Source organism: Arachis stenosperma, chromosome 7 (genome assembly GCF_014773155.1).
Source record: "Arachis stenosperma cultivar V10309 chromosome 7, arast.V10309.gnm1.PFL2, whole genome shotgun sequence".
Classification (NCBI taxonomy): domain Eukaryota; kingdom Viridiplantae; phylum Streptophyta; class Magnoliopsida; order Fabales; family Fabaceae; genus Arachis; species Arachis stenosperma.
This window is the reverse complement of record NC_080383.1, coordinates 59,885,051-59,908,612: the sequence shown is the minus strand read 5'-3', so window position 1 is coordinate 59,908,612 and position 23,562 is coordinate 59,885,051. Positions and strand designations below refer to the sequence as shown.

Here is a 23,562-nt window from a genome sequence, read left to right as displayed (position 1 = left end):
GAAAACAATGAATAGTTGCTCAATTCATATTTCTCAATTGATATAATATCTTTTATTTCACCTTTCAAGTACCAGAACAACACTGCATTTTATAAGAACAATGCAAGATTCAAAGGCATGGTTTATATATTCATTATTGTATATCAATTATTGTGTATGAGTTTTATGGAATAAGAATATGCACTATTTGGCCCCCAATATAGTATTATAGTTGATTAAGGAATTTTTATTATAAGAATTGCTCATTTGTGAATCAAACAGAGTTGCAGTGGACCAAACATAGATCTTATATCAAAGTTTCACTTTGAAAGTGTCTTCGTCTCACTTCATAGTTGGAATTTGATGTTTTCTCCCACATACTATATAGCTAGGGGTGTCAGGCGGGGAAGCCCGCCCCGCCCCGCCGGAAGCCCGCCCTCTGGCGGGCTGGCCCGTCCCGCCCCGCCTATTCTGGCGGTCCCAAAATCCTAGCCCGCCCCGCCTAATTAGTTTTTTTTTTTAAATAAGAAAAAATATCTTCTATTTAAATTAATATAAACCGGGCTAAGCCCGCCTAATTAATTATTTTTTTTTAGAAGAACATATCTAATATCTTCTATTTAAATCAATATAAATACAAATATTAAATATAAATGGTCTTCAAAGGATATAAATAGTCTTCAAAGTAAATAAACATAATCCAATTATCCAAAATTCTCAAGTCATAGTTATAAATAGTCCCATAGACAAAATAAATATATAATCCAAAGTCCAAAAACATAATTATAAATAGTCTTCAAAGCAAATTAAACTTAATTCAATACACTTAATTTTCATCTTCATCTTCATATAAGTCAATAACATCATTGGAACCAACTCCTGAAGAATAGCCTTCTCCTTTTGCAATATCTTCCTGATCTTTATCTTCCTCTAGAAAAAAGTAAATAAATATATTAGCAAAATAGTACATAATAATGTTCAAAATCACTCAAGTATGTATGTCATAAATATAATATACCAAAATCATCATATCCACGTATGTTCAAAATCGCTCAATTTCTGAATCTGCATCAAATTTAACCAAATAGGCAAAACTCAACCATTATCAACCATCATCAAAACTCAACCATAATCAGATTTAACCAAATATCAACCATAATCAAAACTCAACCATTATCAAACAACACAAAAAATAAGAAACAATTTCTGAATCTGCATCAGATTTAACCAAATAGGCAGATTTCAACCATTATCAACCAAACAACACAAAAAATAAGAAACAATTTCTGAATCTGCATCAGATTTAACCAAATGGGCAGATTTCAACCATTATCAACCAAACAACACAAAAAATAAGAAACAATTTCTGAATCTGCATCAGATTTAACCAAATAGGCAGATTTCAACCATTATCAACCAAACAACACAAAAAATAAGAAACAATTTCTGAATCTGCATCAGATTTAACCAAATAGGCAGATTTCAACCATTATCAACCAAACAACACAAAAAATAAGAAACAATTTCTGAATCTGCATCAGATTTAACCAAATAGGCAGATTTCAACCATTATCAACCATCATCAAAACTCAACCATAATCAGATTTAACCAAATATCAACCATAATCAAAACTCAACCATTATCAACCATAATCAAAACTCAACCATAATCAGATTTAACCAAATATCAACCATAATCAAAACTCAACCATAATCAAAACTCAACCATAATCAGATTTAACCAAATATCAACCATAATCAAAACTCAACCATTATCAAACAACACAAAAAATAAGAAACAATTTCTGAATCTGCATCAGATTCAACCAAATAGGCAGATTTCAACCATTATCAACCATCATCAAAACTCAACCATAATCAGATTTAACCAAATATCAACTATAATCAAAACTCAACCAAATATCAACCCTAATTTACCTATATCAAACAGCAGTCACAAAACACAACAAACAAACCTAAATTGATGAATCTCAAACCCTAAGCCAGAAAACTTACCAGAGGAGACGAGGACCAGGACAGAGCCACAGATGAGGCGAGGAGCAGCCGTGAGCCCGTGATGGAGAGCGAGACCAGCAGAGTCAGAGGACAAGACCCAGGAGCCCAGGACCGAGACTAGCAGGCAGCAGCGATGACGGCCAGACGGAGCAGCAGCGGTGGCTATAAACCTGTAGGCCACGACGACCGAAGATCGACAGTGAGGAAATTGACTCCGACTCAGCAACCGTCAGGGATGAGGACGGAACTCTGAAGTTCGAGCTGAGGTGAGAGACTGAGAGTGACGGTGAGGGACGATGGAAGTGAGAGACTGAGAGACTGAGAGTGACGGTGAGGGGCTGAGGAATGAGGATGACCGAGTGAGAGACTGAGAGTGACGGTGACTCGGTGAGGAACTGACGGTGACTCGGTGAGGAACGCAGGAACTGAGGAACTGAGGCCGTCGAGGAGTGGCTGAGTGACGCCGAACTGAGGAGTGGCTGAGTGAGGAAGCTGCAAATCTGGAACTGGAATTAGGGATTAGGTCTTCTGGTCTTGGCTCTTGGGGTTGGGGTCTTGGCCTCTTGGGGATTCATTAGGCCATTAGGGTTTCGGCCGTTTGGCACTTTGGCTGGGGAAATGGGGATTGGGTCGGGTCGGGTAGGAAGTGGCCGGGTGGGTGGGTTCATGGGTAATGGCTAATGGGTTCAGCACTTCAGCCCAAAAAAAAAAAAAAAACGTCAGCCCGCCGGGGAAGCCCGCCCCGCCCCGCTAAAGCCCGCCAAAGCCCACGGTTTATACGGTTTGGGTTAGGCGGGCTTTTGTCTTTCGTCGGTCCTGATTTTCCAGCCCAACCCGCCTTTTTGGCGGGTTACGCGGGCCGGCCCAGCGGGTTTAGGCCCGTTTGCCACCCCTATATATAGCTTAATATTCTACAATCAAAATTATTACACAGTTAACTATATTTTTAATATTTTTTCTTGTGGTCATTTGTGTTTTGCAGATTTATACAAAATTATTTATTATGAGATACTGTAACAGCAAATGCTTCAAGAATATGATTCTTGGGTTCAAAAGCAATTGGAAAATATTACTTAGAATCTGGATTCTAGCTATTAAATTATTTGTAATTTGTTTTTGGTTACAAAAAATTCATTTTATTCAGGCTTGTAAAGAATGACAACCATATGCAATGAAATATTTTTCATAGTTAGATTTATGCTGTAAATCAATTTATGTCAAAATTTAAACCAATATTGCACTAACATAGAATTAGATTTATGTTGTAACTAAATCAATTTTTGATCCCAAATTTTGCCTTAACATAAAATTAAATTTCTGCACTAACAAATCAGTCTCTCTCTACATCAAAATTGTACACTATAAACTCAATGCAAAATTGAAACAAAATCCTAAATTCTGCACTAACATAAAGTCAAATTCTGCATTAAAAATCTGCACTAATAAAAACTCAAAGCAAAATTCAAATTAGAACCACATAACTAATAAATGTATCACATGTCACATCCTAACACACAAATTACATATAAAACATAATACTAATTTTCCAAATATAATTTCTATCGCCCCTCCTATTAAGCGGTTTAATACATTCCGTCTTAAGAGATTAGTATTAATTTCTCTATTCCTAAAATATAAAAAAGCAAACATAAAAACAAATATCGTAACTACTTCAAGCTCAGCTTGAATCATAAAATAAAAAAAAATAAATCGTCTAAATTGCTCAGAGCGATCCGATGGTTCCATTCTTCTCTAATCAATACATAAAAAATAACTTATATAATTAACACATTCTAAAAATTATCAGCAACAATAAACACAGCAGCCATAAGAGCAACAACAACATAACTCACTAATTATATTAATTTTTAGTTCAAACTAATACTAAGAGGCAAATTCAATACAATTTTTTCATTCATTCTTTTATTATGAACATAATACATCAACATATTAAAATTCAAAATAATTTTTTCACTCATTTATTTACACTATCATTGTAAACATTTGAGATTTTGTCAAAAAAAAGAATGTAGCTCTTCTTCTTATATGATTTTCAGATTGAAAAATCATAAAAAAAATAAAAAACGAAAAAAATGAAAATAAAGCAGAACAAAATTCTTTTGAATAGAAACAAAAAAAATAAAAAATAAGAAGCAATAAGGAGAGATGCAAATACCTGGTTATGTGACTGATAACGAGAAGAACAGTCTTTCAAAAATTGTAATAGGAACAAGCGGTAATTGGCTATTAGAAATATTGTTATTATATTAACTGCACAAAAAATCAATAAAAAAAAGATAAGAAGATAAAAGATCAGAAAAGAGAAGAAGATTTAAAAAAAAAAAAGAAATGAATCGGAAACAAAAAAGAAGATACAGAATCAGTAAAAAGAAGAAGAAGAAAGCAAGACAGAAACAGAGAACAAGAAGAAGATATTATTGTGAAAGAAGTGAAGGAAGAGGAAGAACAGAACGAAGTAGAAAATCACGACAAAAAGAGCAAGAAGAAGATCAAGAGTAGAAAGAGAGAGCAAGAAGGAGAGTACCTGGAAACGACGACAGACAAGCTTAGGTTAGGTTTTTCACAAGATAATAAAAGGGGGTAATAGGGGAATAATGAGAAATTACTATGGGCAGAAAGAGAAACAATTTTCATTAAAAATCCGTGTCCACCTTCTTATTTCCGTGTCCATCAGTGTCCTTCGCTTAGAAGTGGACACAAAAATGAAAAAAAAGTGTCTCAAAGACACTATGTCCATTGTCCATGTCTCTCTATCCAAATACATTTTACATATGTATTGTCTATGTCTTTGTGTTCTGTCCACCATAAACAAACGCAGCCTTATAGCTGCCACGCGAATCTCGGCTTACAAACTAAAGAAAATGGTTAACGTTGCCTGATGATAAATAGGAGCACAGGCGAGCTATAGAAGCCATCGTAAAAAACACAGCAGAAAGAGAGCATTCCGATTTTAAGTTTTAGTATTTTGAGATTATACGTTGACTTGAGCGTCGGAATCCTTTTTTCAGGTTCTCCACATTGCTCGAACTGATGAGGAATCAGCAACGCAACACACTAAGCAAGGACTTTATCGACATTCTTCTCGTTGTGGACGAGCTATATCTCGGAATCCAGTTCTAGACAAGAACATCCAGTTCTAGACAAGAACAGATATGAAACATAGATGTGCACTTGACTTAACATTATGAATTACATTATTCTATTGTATTTTCAGGATAGTACTCTCAGAATTATACACAATGATACACTGAATTGTAGATTTGTGACAAACTGAGTTCTAACTTATCAAATGCCTCAATGATGAGAAATAGAAACGGAATCCAGGAATCAAGAAACAAGCAATGAGAATAGACTGGACTAAGAATTGTATATAATTTATGCAGCAGCTGTAATGCACTGGATTGCTTGTTTGCATATGCCAGTCATTGTGGCTTCAGGTCCATAAACCTGCAAAGATACCATTAATAGATCAGAGAAGATTCGTCCGAACAAGTTTTCTGATCAGCATAAAAAACACATGGAGGATAAAATAGTTTCTCAAGATTTAAAACTTACAAACTTGTCTCTTATCGAACATATTAGTCCTCTCATTCATATTAGGTGGAGTCTATGCTATTTATGGCTACAGTAATTATGGTAATTAAATAATTTTTAACAACACTTAAAATTATTTTTTTTTTTTACATTTAGATGTCATTTGCTTTTCAAATTAAAAAGCTTTGAATAGTTACTGTAACTACCATAACACGCATTAGTGTTTTTGGTTAGGATGAAATTGAGGATTTATTCTAGAATTAGTGAAGATGTTCAGGCATATAACCTCAATGGGGATGCCGAGCTCCTCTCCAAGTTCGCGCATTTTCGCTAAACCTTTCTGGTAATTAGGACCTCCTCTCCTCACATATATGTGCATCTTTGCTTCTCTTAGCTTTTGCTCCTGTTTTTCGCAACAATTCGCTGGAAAATCAGTTAACTTTTGCCACAAGTTATTATATTAGAATCAGAGAAAAGCTCAACAATCCATAGGGTTACCTTCTCCTTTAGAGCTCGAATTATGCCGCCAAATGTGGCAGCAACATCTGTGAAGTTGGCTATTCCGCCGCCTATTACAAGGGCACGCTTTTCGCCATCAGGATTTGAAGTTGCACACTGTGGTATCAAGTTCAGACTTTAGCATGCATTTTGATAAAATATATATATATATATATATATATATATATATATATATATATATATGTGGAAATTGTAAAATGATTTAAGTACCAAACAAGAATAGTATTAAGATTAATTACATCAATTACAACTCTGGCATACTGCAAGATCTCATCTTCCTTTGGTGCGCCGCTGTATTCTGCGTAATTTCCGAGCTCAGGTGCATAACCAAGGTCTCCTACCTGTTTTTTTTTTTTTTTAAATTAGATTTTGTACTTAAGCAGTTGATTTTCTTGCTTGCTTGATATTCGAAGAATATATATAACAATTAATTGGAGAGTAAACTATCATTGTGTCGATTTTGGACAAAATGCAGTTAGAAAGAAAGAAATAAAATTTTGGTCCAGAAAAAATATCTCATTTGAAAGATAAACAAATAAAAAGATGAACAAACCGTGTCGGCATAGATGACACTAGCTCCTCCCCCAGCTACCATTGTCCAGATTCGGCCCTTTGGATTCAAAACTGTGAACTTCAAAGATGCACTTGTCTGGCATCAGAGAAATAAGCAAACAAAAATCTTTTAGAGTAAACATTTATAGGCCCTGCCCCATGATATTGTTGGAAGCAAGATTATTATTGATTCTTGATTAGTACCAATCAAGGAATTCAATTAATCCTGGAGATCCATATACAGATCAGATGCGATGGATAAGATTGTAGATAATAAGATTTGAAGTATATGCCTTCACCTTTTCATCTAATCCATGAATAAAAGACTCAGTAGTACTCATAATCCTTCCAAATGGCATTGGAAATTCAACGTTCCCCCATCTGCAAATAACAAGAACAAGCAGATATATTGGTTCAACTTTTAAATATGAATTAGAGATAGGGGAGAAATTATTGCATGGTTCTAAGAACCAGATTGATCCGGTTAACCAGGTGTTAGTTATCAAACCGATTTAATTTAAGATAAAAATCACTTGGTAATAAATCGGTTAAAATTAAAAAAATCGGTTAATTTGTCAAACTGAAACAGTTTTTTAGTCGTTAACCAGTTTAAAATAATACAACAACAACAAAGTCTTGTCCCACTAGGTGGCGTCGGCTACATAAATCAAACGACGACATTGTACTCTATCATGTATCATATCTGCAGAGAGACCGTTTATATGTAGATCTCGTTTGACCACCTCATGGATGGTCTTCTTAGGTATTCCTTTGCCTTTCGCCCCTTGTCCATCTTCTATCTCATCCACCCTCCTGATTGGGTGTTCTATCGGTCTTCTTCTCACATGTCCAAACCACCTGAGACGCGATTCAACCATCTTTTCCATAATGGGTGCTACTCCAACTCTTTCCCTTATATATTCGTTCCTTATTTTATCCAATCGCGTATGACCACTCATCCATCTCAATATCTTCATCTCTGCCACACTCAACGTATCTTCGTGCTCCTCTTTGGTCGTCCAACACTCATTTAACATTACATCCGGGTACCGATGTACCGGCTCTTGCTTATTTGACACTGTACTCGAGCCATACAGTGCGTTGCTTCCCGGCAACGACCTAGTTTTAGCCCAATAATGTCTTTGATTCATATCATGGGGGTTCGACTATATTTTTATGTTGGTTGTCGAATACCTAACACAACCCTCCTCCTTTATCCGAGCTTGGGACCGGCTATGTACCGCAAAGTGTAACATAGGCGAAATTAACCAGTTTAAAATAATAAATTATAAAAAAGTATTATATATTTTATACATAAATATATCACTTTATTATATTCAATTTATCTTTAGTTGAACTTTTAAACTTTTGGTTCAATGGCCGATTGGATTGTTAGAACCCTAAATTAATGCATAATATTTAGGTGGATTGTGCTCCATCCATGGATATACTGACATTTCTAATAAAACTAGGGGTGAACGCGGATCGGATCGAATTGGATATGGATAAAATTTTGATCCGATTTGTACTAAAATTATCGGATCCAATATCCGCAGTTTTTAAGATTGGATATCGGATATATCCGCAAAACACAAAAATATTTTTAAAAGCTTATTTTTTATTAAAAAAATATCAATAAAATTTATTTTTTCTATTTTTTTAAATATGTTTACTTTTAAAATAATATTAAACGTATTTTTTTTAAATAATAAATTAAAATAATATAACATATATGATAATTATTAGTTGAAATAAAACATAAAAAGAATATGTACTTATTTATTTTTTTATTTTTGCGGATACGCAAATATGCGGATACCAACACAAAATCCGCAATCTAATCCGATTAGTGTGTGGATCCGATCCGAAAGCCTTGTGGATCGGATCCATATCCGCAATTTTTTGATCGGATTCGGATAAATACTGCGAATATGCGGATCGGATCCGATCCATGAACACCCCTAAATAAAATTGTGGTTCTTTTCTTATCCTAAAATAAAACGATCATACGTCACTCTATCAAAGAATAATATAGGGTGCAATAATTTCTCTATTCGTCAAATAATAGTTGTTAATGTTTTTAGTGGGAAGTAATTAACCAACTTCTTGAAGTTCTTGAAAGCAGCAGTGTCATCTAGCTCTCCTCTCATATCCAGAGGATAAGGATTTCCATTGACCAAAGTGAAAGGATTCATCTCTAAGAAAGTGAAGTCCAGATCTAACACAAGATGGAAAACAATATGTTAAAGACTAAAATCTTTAATCATTGTTGAACTTGTCTTCAAATTTCAAATGCTTATTGAATGGTATTTAAGTAAGTAAATATGTATCTTGTAATATACCCTGAAATAGATTGAATATCACCTTGAGAAATTCCTCAATTTCTCCCTTAATCTGTAAACATGAATAAATAACTTTTTTAGTAGTAGATATTGTGAACCGAAAATAGTATAAAGTAAAGTGAATATACCTCCAAGGGTAGGGTTGCAACAAGAGGGGCAATATTCTCTGATGTAAGAGACACTCCTGTTGGAACAAATATAGTCTTAACCTGAAACACTTACTTTGTTAAATTAAAATTAATATATTCAATATGTAAATTATAATTTTTTTAAATGCAAGAAACAATAATAAAATACATATATAATAATTTGATCAACAGAAACATGATATACAAAAATAGATCTACTTATGCTAGTATATATAGTTCAACAAAAAAAAAAAAATTAGTCAGTATATATATATACTATATATCCATGTAGATAATGCCCTATTATAATAATCTGTTTATTCCGACATTCAAAGAAAATTTACTTATGTGAAACAATACTTTATGTTATTAAATATCAATAGCACACAATAAATTTGGTTAAAACTCTATTTTTAGTATATTAAGTAGATATATTAAGTACTAAGTAGATAGATAGATAGATAGATAGATAGATATTAAATAGATTAATCCATAAGTAAAAAATAAATAAATAAATAAAATCCTCATTTTTATCACCTTGTCCCAGTTCTCTTCAATTTCAATTCCTCCACACTCTGAAAAGCTTATGCTGTACCCAAGTCTCTCGGAGACAATGTTGAGGTAAAACTCTTCATTGTGTGGGATGAAAGGTTCAACAATAAAAGTTGTTATAGGTCCTTTGCATCCACCCATCTCAACCTACAATAAAAAAGTGGGAAATATAATCTGATGGGGAAAAAAATTACCACAAAACTTTACTTCCTACGCAATTTATCACTAACCTCTTAAAATATATAATTTAATTTCTCTGAAATATTTAATTGTGTTAAAAATATTTTTTTCTGTTTTTTTTTTCTAAATCATCCTTCTATTAATAGAGAATCGTGCTAATAAAACACCACGAAAAATATTAAAGTTTTTAAAATTAACTTGAAAAATATAAATTGAGGAGGTGAAATTGCAAATTAAAATTTTTTAAAGTTTAAAAAATACACTCAAATTGTACTAAATTTTAATTTATTTTACGGTAGAAATTCAAGTGCAGTAATTTGATGTCTTTATACTAACTCGTTTTGGCTAATAATACTATGCTTTAACCATTAAAACATAATATTTAAATTTAAAAAGTGAGAATAAATTGCATTTTTCACTAGTTGGATTAATGACTTGTGGAGGACAGGGGAGATAAGAATTAATTAAGCACTTGTTTTCCAAGACGGTCTTTCACAAAAGAAGCAACTTGTGGCAAATCCAAATTTAAGGCCACCAAGCCACTTTTGCCACGCTTTCCAAACAGCATGTCAGGTTTCACAACCAACTTTGAAGATGAAAGCCAGGGTTCCTTCTCTGCCAACTCATTCAAATCCGTGTACTTTGTAACCTGATGAAATATAATTACACACAACAGACGAATGCATTATTATTGTATGGTGCATTGGTGCAGATCATTAATACGGAAGATGTAATCTTAGTCCTTGTGTGCTTCATATCTCTCAATGTCAAAGATATAATCAAGTTTCTTTAATTCGCTTAAAGCTTTTGAAATAAGTGATAGTATGATATAATATTAAAATATTATGATCTAAAAGAGATTCTTACATAAAAAAAAATATTAAAAATATAGTTATTTATATTTTTTTTCTATTCACCTAATTTTTTAAGATAAATATTATTATGACATGCACCAACTAACAATATTATTTACAATACTAAAAGTCGACAATAACAAAGACCTATGTTTTATTAAAATTTAAAAATACTATTTGTACACTAAAATCAGTCACTCAAATCAACTATCAATATATTTGTGTATAAATATATTGTGATTTAATTTATTTTCAATATATATTTTATACTAGTAACTAATTTTAGTGACTGATTTTAATGTACACGTAGTATAGTTCATTACAATTTTACTATAAATTAGTTAATGATTTATATACTAAGCCAACAAAATAAATCCAGATTACTTGCTATCACGTTCTGGAACAAGAAATGTGTTTCAGATATTAGGTATCTTTGTTTTTATTCTAAAAAACATTATTTTATAATTTATTTTTTTCATATAAGTAAAAAAGTTCTAAAATTTATATTTTTATTTTTTGATAAATTTATACAAAAAATAGAAATTTTAGTTATTTTATAAAATTTATGTTAATATTTTAAATCTTTCAAAGTTGATTTTTGTCAATCCGTAAAAGCTGAAATAAGTAAGCATAGATATGACAAAATAATTGACATAACATATTGACCCTAAACAAAAACAGGGTCTTATTGTTTTCCAAGACAACGGAAGCTAACAAAACTTCTAATGTAGCTTCAACTTGTTGATAAAGTATATTGGTATCACATACATAACAACAACAATAAAACCTTTGTCAAATGAAATCATTGCACATGATATAAAAAAGATTAGAGAAGTCAAGAAGTATATACGATGAGAAACGGTAAATCTCATGTGTTATGGAGAAAAAATCCACTGAACAAATAGCGATGGTTTTGCAACTGTTGCAAAATCAGTTATCTGATTTGCTGCAATTATGCCAGTCAAATCGCCACAAAATCAAATTTCGATCCCTAACAAGCAACACTTCTAAAACGGTTGGTATATTGTTTTGCGGCAATTTAAAACCGCCGCTATTCGGTGTGTCTCTTGTAATGTATTAAAATCAACAAATGAAATTAAGTCACTAATAATTTATGAATAATTATAATTAAACTACAATAAAAAATTATATTATAATAAACTTCCAACATTGCTTACTTGTATAGATTTGATGGGCAACTCCTTGCCAGAGAGTCTCTTGAAGTGTTCCTTCAACAACCTTTTAGAGTCATACTCTCTGATCTTCTTTCGTGCCATTTTCGCTTCTCAAAATATGCAATAATTTACTTCAAGAAAAAACACAAAACAATTAAGATAAAAAAAGTCAGATTCGGGGACATGAGAATTCTAAGTCAAATCATGTTCTTATGAAATGACTTAGATCACATGCAACATAGCACTTGTTAGTTGTTAAACAATAATCAAGCATGAAAAATGGAACACGTTGAAAAGAGAGGTGATGAGTGTAATTACCGTGCGTTAAGAAAAGGGAATGGATCGAATGGGGAATAAAAGGGCAAGGAAGAAGTTAGATCCAATGCTGGGATTGGAGAAGTTGTGTGAAGTAGTTATATACTATACATGTATGTAGCAGCACGAGAAAAATGAGCAAAAGGAAGAGGAGCACGAGGGGTAGAAAAGGTATATTATAATATTGTGGTATTTAATACTATAATAATCACTCGTGCTTCTCACGGAATGATGAAACGGGCAATGTACAAATCAAACTCAAACTTTTTTTTTAGTTTTGTTTATTTGTATTTTAACAAAAATCCTAAACTATAATATAGTTATCATAAATAAGATATATGATATTATAGATACTAATATATGACATAAATCTAAAATATATAAAAAATGAAATTAGATAGAACTTAACACCCTTTAAAAGAAGCCTTATAACATGGAGATACAAAAATAAAATAAAAAAATAATTTAAATAAGATAGTAATATTAAGATCAGTAAAAAAATTGATAAGCATTAATTATATGAATGTTAATTAATTGATCTCCTAAAAGCTAAGCTTTATTTTCGGATAGGCCCTAATAGTGTGTGTGGTTTAAAGATTAAATTTTATTACTAGAAATGTCTTTCTTAAGAATATAATGCTTAGGAATAGGATTACTTGGAATATAGGATATTTATGTTTGGTTATAAATTTTAATATCTTGGAATGTTATGTAATAATTCTAGGAATGGCTAAATTTTTGTTTGGTTGAGTTTAAATTTCTTGGTCATATTATGTAATATGTCAAAATTACCCTTACTCATTCAAATTAAAATATTAATGACTAAAATTAAATATAAAGCTAATTAAATATTATTTTTTTACAATTTTTTTTTAATTTAGAAAATATCTCTAATAATAAATCTACTAAAATACCCCTAATAATAAATATGTTTAGCTAAAATTATTATTGATTCTAATTTTTTTGGAATTTACTAAAATAAATACTCCTAATATCAAATATCTTTAGTTAAGTTGTTTATTGGTTCTAATTTTTTAAATTTACTAAAATACCCTTAATAACAAATATGTTCAAATAAAATTATTATTGATTCTATTTCTTTTTAAATTTACTTAAATACCTCCAATATCAAATATGTTTAACTAAAATTATTATTGATTCTAATTTTTTTAAATTTACTTAAATACTCCGATATCAAATATGTTTAACTAAAATTATTATTGATTCTAATTTTTTTAAATTTACTAAAATACCCCTAATATCAAATATCTTTAGTTAAATTATTATTGATTCTAAATTTCACTTAATAACAATATGTTTAGTTAAAATTATTATTTTTTTACATTTTGAATTTACAAAAATACTTCTAATAAAAAATTTACTAAAATATCTTTAATAAAAATATATTTAATTAAAATTATTATCAATTCTAATCTTTTCAAATTTACTAAAATATCCCTAATAACAAATATCTTTAATTAAAATTAACATTATCACAATTAAATTTACTAAAAAAGCATTACTATTATCCAAATAAAAGTTACAAAGAAGTCTCAAAAGTAAAAAATTACTAGCACTAATAAGCATACATGCACAACTCTTATACAAGAACACAAACACATCAATAAAATGAAATCAATATTACGACAGACAACCTCACACATAGAAAAATTATTTCAATTATTGAGCGTGATGTCTTCTCCTCCATTGGTTCCATATTTTTTGTGCAAGTTGATCTCTCTATCTACCCTAACATAGATTGGTTTATTTCATAAGATTCTTTTGGAGCCCAACTATGGTCAGACTTCAACAAAAGCAATCTTCAAATCTCCGTTCTTAGTTACAATCATCAGGCTTGTATCACATTGAATAGCAGCTCCATCCATGATTATTTTGCTAATCATCCTTGGCACCAAAATGCTCAGAAGAAACCAGACACCAAAATGATCTCCAACATGGTTAGAGAAAACAACAATGACTTCACCAAGGAAGAAAAAATAAGAGGAATGTAAGCAGGAGTGAGCTAACAACACGTGCAAATAACAAAGACCAGTAAAAAGATTTAACTATACAAGATGGATGGCCTCAGAGGTAGTGACAATTTAAGATTTCATCAGATACATATATCTGATAATACGTGCAATAGAATACATTATTGGGCAAACCATTAGTAAGGTATTTGCATTAAGCAAAGGCCAAGTATAATTTGAAAATTGATTTAAAAGTTAAAACGATGGTTTCTTCAATAGAGTAAAAACAATAACATACATATGTTGAAAAATAAAATAGATTTTAACATCAGGTTCATTGACAAATGAAAAATCAGCAGAAAATTAACACATTAGGGAACAAAATAAATAAACACACATTGCCATAACCATCTCCATAAGAAAATGAGTGATACACTGATAGCTACAAAGGATGCAATATAAAATCAAAATGCTTAATCCCTAAATGAAACAAATGGCTAATACGAAAAATATAATAACCAAGGTTCTGAAAACCGAACCGGTCATCGAACCGCTCTAGCTACTGGTTCACTGGTTCATAGGTTCAACCGGTTCGACTGTGGTTGAACCGAAAAAACCGTTTTATAATAAATAAAATATAAATAAACACATGAAAATATAATTATATTCTAATGTAAACTTTAAAATATCATTCAAATTAAAAGTACTACATTAACCAGAATGTTATAATCTCATTCAAATACAAATTCAAAAGTCAAAAAATAAAACAAAGACATGAAGTAAAATCTACAGAGTGTACATGAAGTAACAAAGACACATAGACCATAACAAAAACCCCTTTACTGTTACAATAACATGGATAAGATCAAATAATGTTTTTGATCTAATTCAACAATAATCAATCATTATCCTTTATCATGGATAAGTGCACAACATACCTTGATTTGTCATATGGTTGTACCAGAAGAGAACTGGCATCAGGGGTGCTAATTTGAGCAATGCTCTTCAAGCTAACTGGACTTCCATAGTATTCCACCTAGAAACATGTTATAAAATTGCTCATGTACAGAAATAAACTATTGATGAATACATTGATATCTAGTTCATCGTATAAATAATGCATTATGGTATAAGCAACGTGGTGGGTTGGATCAAAAGTACAAGTTGCCAATTTGGTGTGGCAGTTCCTCAATGTAGGTTCCGTAGAATTGTTAGCAATACTAAATAACAATGTGACAAGCAGATGAAGTACAAATGAAAAGTAGTCCACCAATCCAAGTCAAATGTTGGAGAAAAATTGAGAAATGAGATTGATCAATCAGAGTTCACAGTTTCAGAGTTCAATAGTTCATCATGTCACAAAATCAAAGAGCTACTCAATGAACAGAGTTCACAGTAATCCAACCCAATGATCTCAACTCTCAAGTTCACAACAAATGAACAAACAACATCCAAAATTCAAAGTTTAGCAGTTCATCATGTCTCAAAATCAGTGTTGACAAAATCAGAGTTCACAAAATCATGTCACAAAATCAGAGTTCAAAAAATTCTTTGTTCACATAATCATCTCTCAAAATAAGAGTATACAAAATCAGAGTTCTCAATGACAAAATCATGTCACATAAATCAGAGTTCACACAATCAGATTTCATAAAATCAGAGTTCACACAATCAGAGTTCACAGTTTCATCTCTCAAAATCAGAGTATACAAAATCAGAGTTCACAATGACAAAATCATGTCACATAAATTATAAATCAGAGTTCACACAATCAAGTTCACATAATCAGAGTTCACAGTTTCATCAGATTTCACAGTTTCATCAGAATTCAGTCAATTCACAGAGTTCACAGTATTAGATTTCATCACAGTATCAGAGACTCAGAGTCAGTTCATCATGCAACAGTTCATAACTAAATTAAAAATTACCTGGCACTCTATTGCTTTCTCTCAGAGCTCGAAGGCACCTTGAGGCTTCAGGCTTCACCTCTTCAACGCTTCAACCGAACTCTATTGCTTTCTCTCAGAGCTCGACGGAGGTGACTGGTCGAAGTGGCTGAGTGCGCGACGGAGCTGACGGCGCGACGGATCGTGACGGCGCCACGGAGCAGACAGCGCGACGGTGCTGATGGCGCGACGGATCGTGATGGCGTTCAGGGCTTCAGGCGTTCTTTGTCTCTCACTCTCTCTGACGTGATGGCGCGACGGATTGTGACGGTGATGAATGATGAGAGTGGAGCTAAAGTGCGTGGGTGTGGGTCTGTGGGTGTGGCCGTGTGGGACTGGGACTCTGGGAGTCTGGGATGCAACACGCAAGTGCGAATGGCAAAGGAGAATTAGGGTTCACATTTCACAAAACACAAAACGGCAGCATTTTGCTGCACGGCTAAAAAACCGGTCGGGTCCCGGTTCGGTTCGACCGACCGGTAACCGACCGGTTCGTCGGTTCAACACCGGTTTCCTAATTTTGCGGTTTTTCTAATTGTCCGAACCGCTTTAGCTTCCGGTTCACGGTTCGACCGGTTCGACCGGCCGGTTCGAACCGATTTTCAGAACATTGATAATAACAGATTGTAAATTTTATATAAACGCATCAGAGAAATTCCCATTTTAGACTAAGTCATCACTCCTTCGAGTGCTGATGTCCCTGTCTATTTGTCATCATTTGCGAATAGAAAAAAATACTGCATTTGCAAGCTTAAACATGGATTTTTCACACACAATACCTCAGAAATAATTATAATTCAAGCAGAGAAATAATAAATGGAAAAAAAAAGAAAAAACTTGAACTTCAATTCTTCACACAAGTAGAATGCCAGTTTAAATTTTTAAAAATTCAATAACGCAGAATATGCATTGCTAAATAGATTAAAAAAATAGAGCTTTCTATTCCGAAGGTGGGAAAAAAAGGGAGAAAAACAAAATAGTGAAAGAAAAAGCGGGTGCCTCAAATCAAAATTGATATCATGGAATTAAATCTCGAAGTATATTAGGAATAATGTATTGTGGTTCAGATCTAAACACTTACGAATTCGTGAAGCTAATACACTGGTGTAGATTCACTGTATTTGCCTCTAACCAACCTAATCTCGTTTCTCTGAACAAATGACAAAGTTCAAAAAATGACCAACCACTCAAATTCAGAAGCACTTTTAACAGTGACAATCAAGAACTAAAACCAAAGCAAATGAATTACCAAAAGCAAAGTAAGAAAAACAAACATTACTTGAAAATGCACACACACAAACACAGAGAGACAGAGACACATTATTACCAAATGGAGACATTTCAATGACACAAAAGCATTGACCTATGAAGTGAGAAATCATGGGAGACACCCATTTCAGAAAAACAAAAACTTTAAACAAAAAAAGGGGAAATCAATGAACTTGTCGGTTAATCTATTTACTCTTGTACCCTTTTAAGACTTCACTCAATGAAGAGTATAACTATAAGAGAATCACCTTACATTTTCTTTTTTATCCAAAGTCAATCAACTAAAAGTTTAATGCATTGAAATTGATTGTAGTACCAAAATTTACATTTTTCCTTTTTAAATTCATTTTTTTATATATAAACTAACATTCAGATTTATCAAATCAAGAAAAAATAAATCAAAGTTCATTGTGGTTTAGAGAATTTTACATGCACATTAATGGTAATACACTAATGCTTGTTCACCTAGTCATCCTTCAATCTAATTCAAGACTTTATTCAAATCACTTGAATCAAAACATTAACTGCACATAGGAATCATACAAGAGTCATTCCACTCCCGAGTTACTATTAATAAGAAAGAAAAGAACCGGTGATCACATATCAAATTTAGTAATAGCAGGATAGAAATATCAATTCTCAACAAATACAATTACAACTGATCCTTGTTCCACTAAGTAAGTTAGCTAATTCAATTTTCAAACAGTCTAAAATATATCAACAAACAAGCAAAACAGAATAAATAAATTGAAGAAGCATCGGAGGAAAACTTAAAGGACTTCTTATTATATGCCAAAATCTGTAAACATGCAGATTGAATAATTGAACAAACTTGTACTATCATACGAAACTGTAATAAATATCACCAGAACATACAAGTATACCAAAACATGCACACCAAAATACATTTTAAAACTGGAAAACTAGATCCCACAGATCCTATAGCTGAAAATTAGATTGCCACCAAAACAACTTTACATTGTTACTAGTATGTAAAATTCATCAAGACAACAGGATAAAGAAGCAGAGCAATAGTAATGCAAGCTTAGTAGTGCATTGTAGCATGGCTCATGAAGTACACAGCATGAAAAGCCAAATTAAGACAAGATTAAGCATGTAAAAATATATTTTTGTCAGATTCAAGCCAAATTAAGCATGTAAAAATATGTCAAAAGCTTAAACTCTTTATTGAGGTAAATCATCAAACATGTTGTTTGCATGCAACATAATCACAAAGAGCGTATAAGAAATCAAGCAAAATAAAAAATAACTAATCAAATTAGCAGTCTATTGCAGGAAATTAGTGTAATATGATGTAGAAAGCATAAAAAGAACCCAAACCTTAATGAGAGATTCAAAGAGAATTCTCAGAGATAAGCAATGCGAATATGGACTTGAAGAAGAGAAGGAAACCAGTCTTCCGTTTAGGGTAATGGTGGCGCCGGTGTAGCTCCGATGGCGGTGGCGTTGGTGAAGCCTCCACTGATTTAGGAAAAAACTCAAACCTTAATATGAGATTCAAAGAAAATTCACAGAGCAGTGTGAACATGAATCAGAGAAAAGAAGGAGACGAATCTTCTGTTTAGAGTAAGGGCGGTGCCGCTGCCGGTGCCGGCTCCAGTGGCGGTGGCGTTGGTGAAGCTCATTGATTTGGGAAAAAACTGCTCTGCTAGGGTTTAGTTCTTTAGACAAAAACGAAGAAGAAGTGAAATATAGTATTAAATAATAGGGATAATTTAGTCTTTTTGTTTCATTATTTACATTCCATTCCCATTGGAATGAAAGATAACTAGGGGGAGATGGGAATTGAATTAGTGGTAATTCAATTCCAAGGAATAAAAGTTACCCTGGAATGTTTTTTTTTAACCTTGAACCACACATAGGAATTTCACATTCCCATCTTAAAATTTCTGGGAATGTTCTATAGTTCCCCCAACCACACACACCCTAAAAGAAAAAAAGAAAAGAAAAGTATATAGGGTTAAGTATAATTTTGGTTTCTATGGTTTAAGTCGAAAATTTTTGTTTCTCAACCTTTTTTAATATAAAATCGTCCCTAAAATTCAACGTGGCTTTAAAATTGTCCTTTTGGACAGATTAATTTTTTAAATGACAAAAATACCCCTCTCTCTTCTCACCACCACCACCACCTTATTCACTACCACTCCATCACTATCTCTTCATGAATCCAACAAAAAAATTCAACATTCAGCAACAACTTTAAATAAGCCAAAATCAAAACAACAATTCATCACCAAAACCATCATTATTAACAACAAATAAAAAAAATCACCATCGTAATATAGAACCGAATTTGGTGTAACTTCAATAGTGCTTTTGCATCTCACATGGATCTAGATGTATCCCAGAGTAATAAAGGTGCTTCCTTGCATTCTCAACTTGCCCCAACCTGCAATTCTATAATACAATTAGTGCAAACCTAACAACATCAACATCCTAACAAATAACACAGCAATCACACCTTAAGAAAAGAGATGCCAAACAATGATGAGCCCTGCCATAATTAGGATCCAACCTCATGGCCTACCATGGTTTGAGGTTTGTTCCTAATGCGTTGGGCATCAAAATCAAAATCAAAGTTTTGGATATTTTACCACACAGAGCTTTACGCTTAAGTTCGTAAATCAAAGGTGGTGAGGTATTACGACCTCTAAAAGTATATATATATATATATATATATATATATATATATATATATATATATATATGAAAAGAAGTTTAACTAGGAGCTTTGAAGAAAATTTGAATAAAACAAAACTCGAAAGTCTCATCACACTTGAAATAGTTAAAAATAAAATGCGTAGATAATAGCGAAACCGACGAAACATAAGACATATGGAATAAGAGTTTCAAAAAAGAAAAAACAATACATATTAACAAACTCCAGATTCGACCTGCGAAACAAAGGCCAATCAAAGCATATATACAATTATACAACCTAAAACATATCCAAAATATAAATCCTGTTTCTACGAAATTAACCTCTAAAAGGGACAAAATACAAGTTATACAAAGTGGAGAATATGTACATGTCTATATACTAAGTACAAACTATAGCTCTCCAAAATAAATCTTTGCTTGCATAAGAGTCTCCAGCAACGCTCAACAAGGTGCCTCACATCCTGCATCTGAAAAACAATATAATATGTATGGAATAAAAATCAGGGGTTCTCAGTATGGTAAAGGTGCCCGTATAGATAATATATAAAGTCCCGAGAAGCCAAAGACATTCCAACAGTTCATATCAAATCCTAAAGTTCTCACTAAGCCAGAAATAAGATGAGTATATCTAAGGATTCTAGTCTAACTCAGGTTTCTACATACCTCCTAATCACCAAGTGGAACAACCCTTAGCGTCACCTTCGCCAACATAAGGGATCTCTCAGAAATAAACACAAACAAGACAAACAAGAAAAATACAGATATGGATAGCAGATACAGCAAATAGGTCAAGTAGCAATTAATTACAGTTAAGTAAATAGGTAAGTCAAAACAACTGCATAATCAAACAAAACATACAAGTGCATATAATGCATGTCTGCCCTATGAGCGATGAGTCTTATCTGTCAGCTATACGGACAAACCCGATATATCCAGTAGTGAATCATGGACAGGAACACCATAACACAAAGCAAGTGGGACAAAGCCGTAACCCTTGCATCTTACTCGCATAACCCAAAGCAAGGGGGACAACTTCAACCCTTGCCTCTTACCCAGGTGGTGTTACAATTCTAGATATGGAGCAAGTGTGACAAAATCCAACCCTTGTATCTTTTTTCGGTGTCTCGAACCTTTTATCCGTAGCAAGTGGACAATGCTACTGCATCTTACCCGGTGGTAGGGGTGTAAGTTACCGAACCAGACCAAAAAATACCACAAAATTAAACCAAAAATTACAACAACAGAATAAAAAACCGAAAAACCAATTTTTTTTGTTTTTTTCGAATTAAACCGATCGGTTCGGTTTAATTTTTAGTTGGCTTGGTAGAAACCGAACCAAACCAAACCAAACCGAACCGAGGAAGATGCTCCATAGTGGTTCTTTTTACTGGTTTACCCTTAGTTAACATAGGAATAAAACCCTAAATCATACACCCTTTCACTCGCACAGCCTGAGTTGTCATACAGACACCCACTCACCCACAGCTCACTTTCATTTTCCATTCTTCCTCCTCTATGGGCCATGCTTGAGAGAATGAGATCCAGAGAGCATCATCCACAATCAAGGAAGTCCTCCATCGTGGTTTAAAGCCATCGCTAGTCATCCGTTCATCTTCGTTGCAGACTCGCAGGTGTAGCAAAGAGCTGCGCCGTCGTGTAGCTAGAAGAATCATCCAATTCACGCCCTCGTGCAGTTCTGAGTCCACATCGTCGTCCAATCATAAGCCGTGGCAACAAACCCTAAGTAGAGCAGCACTCCAGTTGCTAAGCAGCACTCTGGTCGTTGATCCCTCTCCTGCAAAAAGCAACTGAACAATATCTTCTTCAAAGGTTAGAATTTAATTTAAGGAATTTTTTCATGATATTGATAGAAGTAAAAATTACTATTAGAAATTAGAAACTCTCGTTTCAGCAGATCTTACTGTAATCTGATGAGCAGATAATTTATACGCTTTTTGGCATTGTTTTTAGGTAGTTTTTAGTATGATCTAGTTACTTTTAGGGATGTTTTCATTAGTTTTTATACTAAATTCACATTTCTGGACTTTACTATGAGTTTGTGTGTTTTTCTGTGATTTCAGGTATTTTCTGGCTGAAATTGAGGGACCTGATCAAAACTCTGATAAGAAGGCTGACAAAGAACTGCTGATGTTGTTGGATTCTGACCTCCCTACACTCAAAATGGATTTTCTAGAGCTACAAAACTCCAAATGGCGCGCTCTCAATGGCGTTGAAAAGTAGACATCCAGAGCTTTCCATCAATATATAATAGTTCATACACCTGTGCGAGCGCCACCAGCAGAAAGCATACCCTGGCGTGTGCGTGCGCACACTTTCTGAAAAGCACCAAGTGTGTGTGCGCACAGAGGCATGCGTACGCATAGATAAATTTTTGTTTCTGCTGGGTGCGTGCACACAGCAGTGTGCGTGGGCACACACCAGAATTTCCTGAGTCTGCTACTACATTAAAAGTACAATTTTTAGCACCAGATTTCTGGCGTCCATAACTTTCCCTACAAAATTCGATTTTCCGCAAATGTTATATCATTTTCAAGCTTATAAAACCTTCCTTAATTTGAAACAAACTCATCTTCATCCTAAATTTGAGGAGCAAGTTATGGACTACCAAATTTCATCAAAATTGAGTTTTAACCAAATTTTACCAAACCTCCATTTTTACCAAATTCACATACCATGACCTACAAAACCTGCACATTTGCAACATAACATCCCTTTTTTTATTAACTCCAACTACTATCACATTAATGCTCATACCAACCCATGAAACTCATACACTTTCAAAAATCCACTATTCCAACCACAAGCTACAAACATTAAAATTCATTAACTTATATCCTCAATTCCTTAATAGCAATCCATAAAACATCATTAACCCATCAACAAGCACAAGCCACAAAATTTCAACCTCATACATTAACAATATCATCAACTCATCATCATTAATTCCAATATACTCATATTCATTTCGTTTCCCACTTTATAAGCATCAATAATTCATCTTTCGGAAATCCATCATTTAAATTCCAACATCCACAACCAAGCCAAAACACAACATTTGTCATGGAATACTAATCAATTTACATACTTATAAATTCATGCCTATCTTAAAGCTAACTAGCCTAAGTCTTTACAGAACATTATATATTACATACGTGAAATCTAAACCATACATTGGCCGATTTCCACGTATTACTCGAGACAACCTCGCAATTCAAGCTCACAAGTTCCACTCCCAAAAATCCAACCACCAAAGTTGTTCCGAAAGCTCCAATTTACCAATCCAAACTTCACTCTAACATAATTTCAATCTAATTTACACAATTCACTAAATTAGCACTAAGTACATAAAATTGGATAACTCACAAGGATTTAGAATTTTTTTACCTTACCCATTAATGATTGGAGTACAATCCAACAATTATCCAATCTTAGATTGTAACTAAACCACCAAAATTATCAAGATCACTCAAAATCTCAACAAATTTCGTGTAGAAAAAGGGCACAGAA

General features: G+C 33.0%; 1 protein-coding gene and 1 non-coding gene across 2 annotated transcripts; both read right to left on the bottom strand.

The window, feature by feature from the left end:
- Positions 1-5,165: 5,165 nt before the first annotated feature.
- Positions 5,166-12,319, bottom strand: LOC130941282 (ATP-citrate synthase alpha chain protein 1-like). Its single transcript, XM_057869724.1, has 13 exons — positions 12,171-12,319; positions 11,856-11,983; positions 10,296-10,472; positions 9,629-9,790; positions 9,092-9,172; positions 8,964-9,015; positions 8,725-8,839; positions 6,921-7,002; positions 6,623-6,718; positions 6,309-6,410; positions 6,049-6,165; positions 5,837-5,953; positions 5,166-5,463 (listed from the first exon to the last, which is right to left on the bottom strand). Exons 2-13 carry the CDS (start codon positions 11,952-11,954, stop codon positions 5,392-5,394), a joined length of 1,272 nt encoding a protein of 423 aa, XP_057725707.1. The 5' UTR covers positions 11,955-11,983; positions 12,171-12,319; the 3' UTR covers positions 5,166-5,391.
- A 4,404-nt stretch (positions 12,320-16,723) lies between these two features.
- On the bottom strand, positions 16,724-16,808 carry LOC130942743 (small nucleolar RNA R44/J54/Z268 family). Its single transcript, XR_009071301.1, has one exon. It is a non-coding gene; the product is annotated as a small nucleolar RNA R44/J54/Z268 family (small nucleolar RNA).
- Between the last annotated feature and the right edge of the window lie 6,754 nt (positions 16,809-23,562).

What these genes read in the sequence shown, in the direction of transcription:
- LOC130941282 (XM_057869724.1), bottom strand. Translation starts at nt 11,954, where the DNA reads ATGGCACGAAAGAAGATCAGAGAGTATGACTCTAAAAGGTTGTTGAAG. An exon ending in TTCATGGATTAGATGAAAAG is followed by an intron (nt 6,719 to 6,920) that starts GTGAAGGCATAT and finishes CTCTGATGCCAG; the next exon opens with ACAAGTGCATCTTTGAAGTT. An exon ending in GTGTCATCTATGCCGACACG is followed by an intron (nt 6,411 to 6,622) that starts GTTTGTTCATCT and finishes AAAAAAAAACAG; the next exon opens with GTAGGAGACCTTGGTTATGC.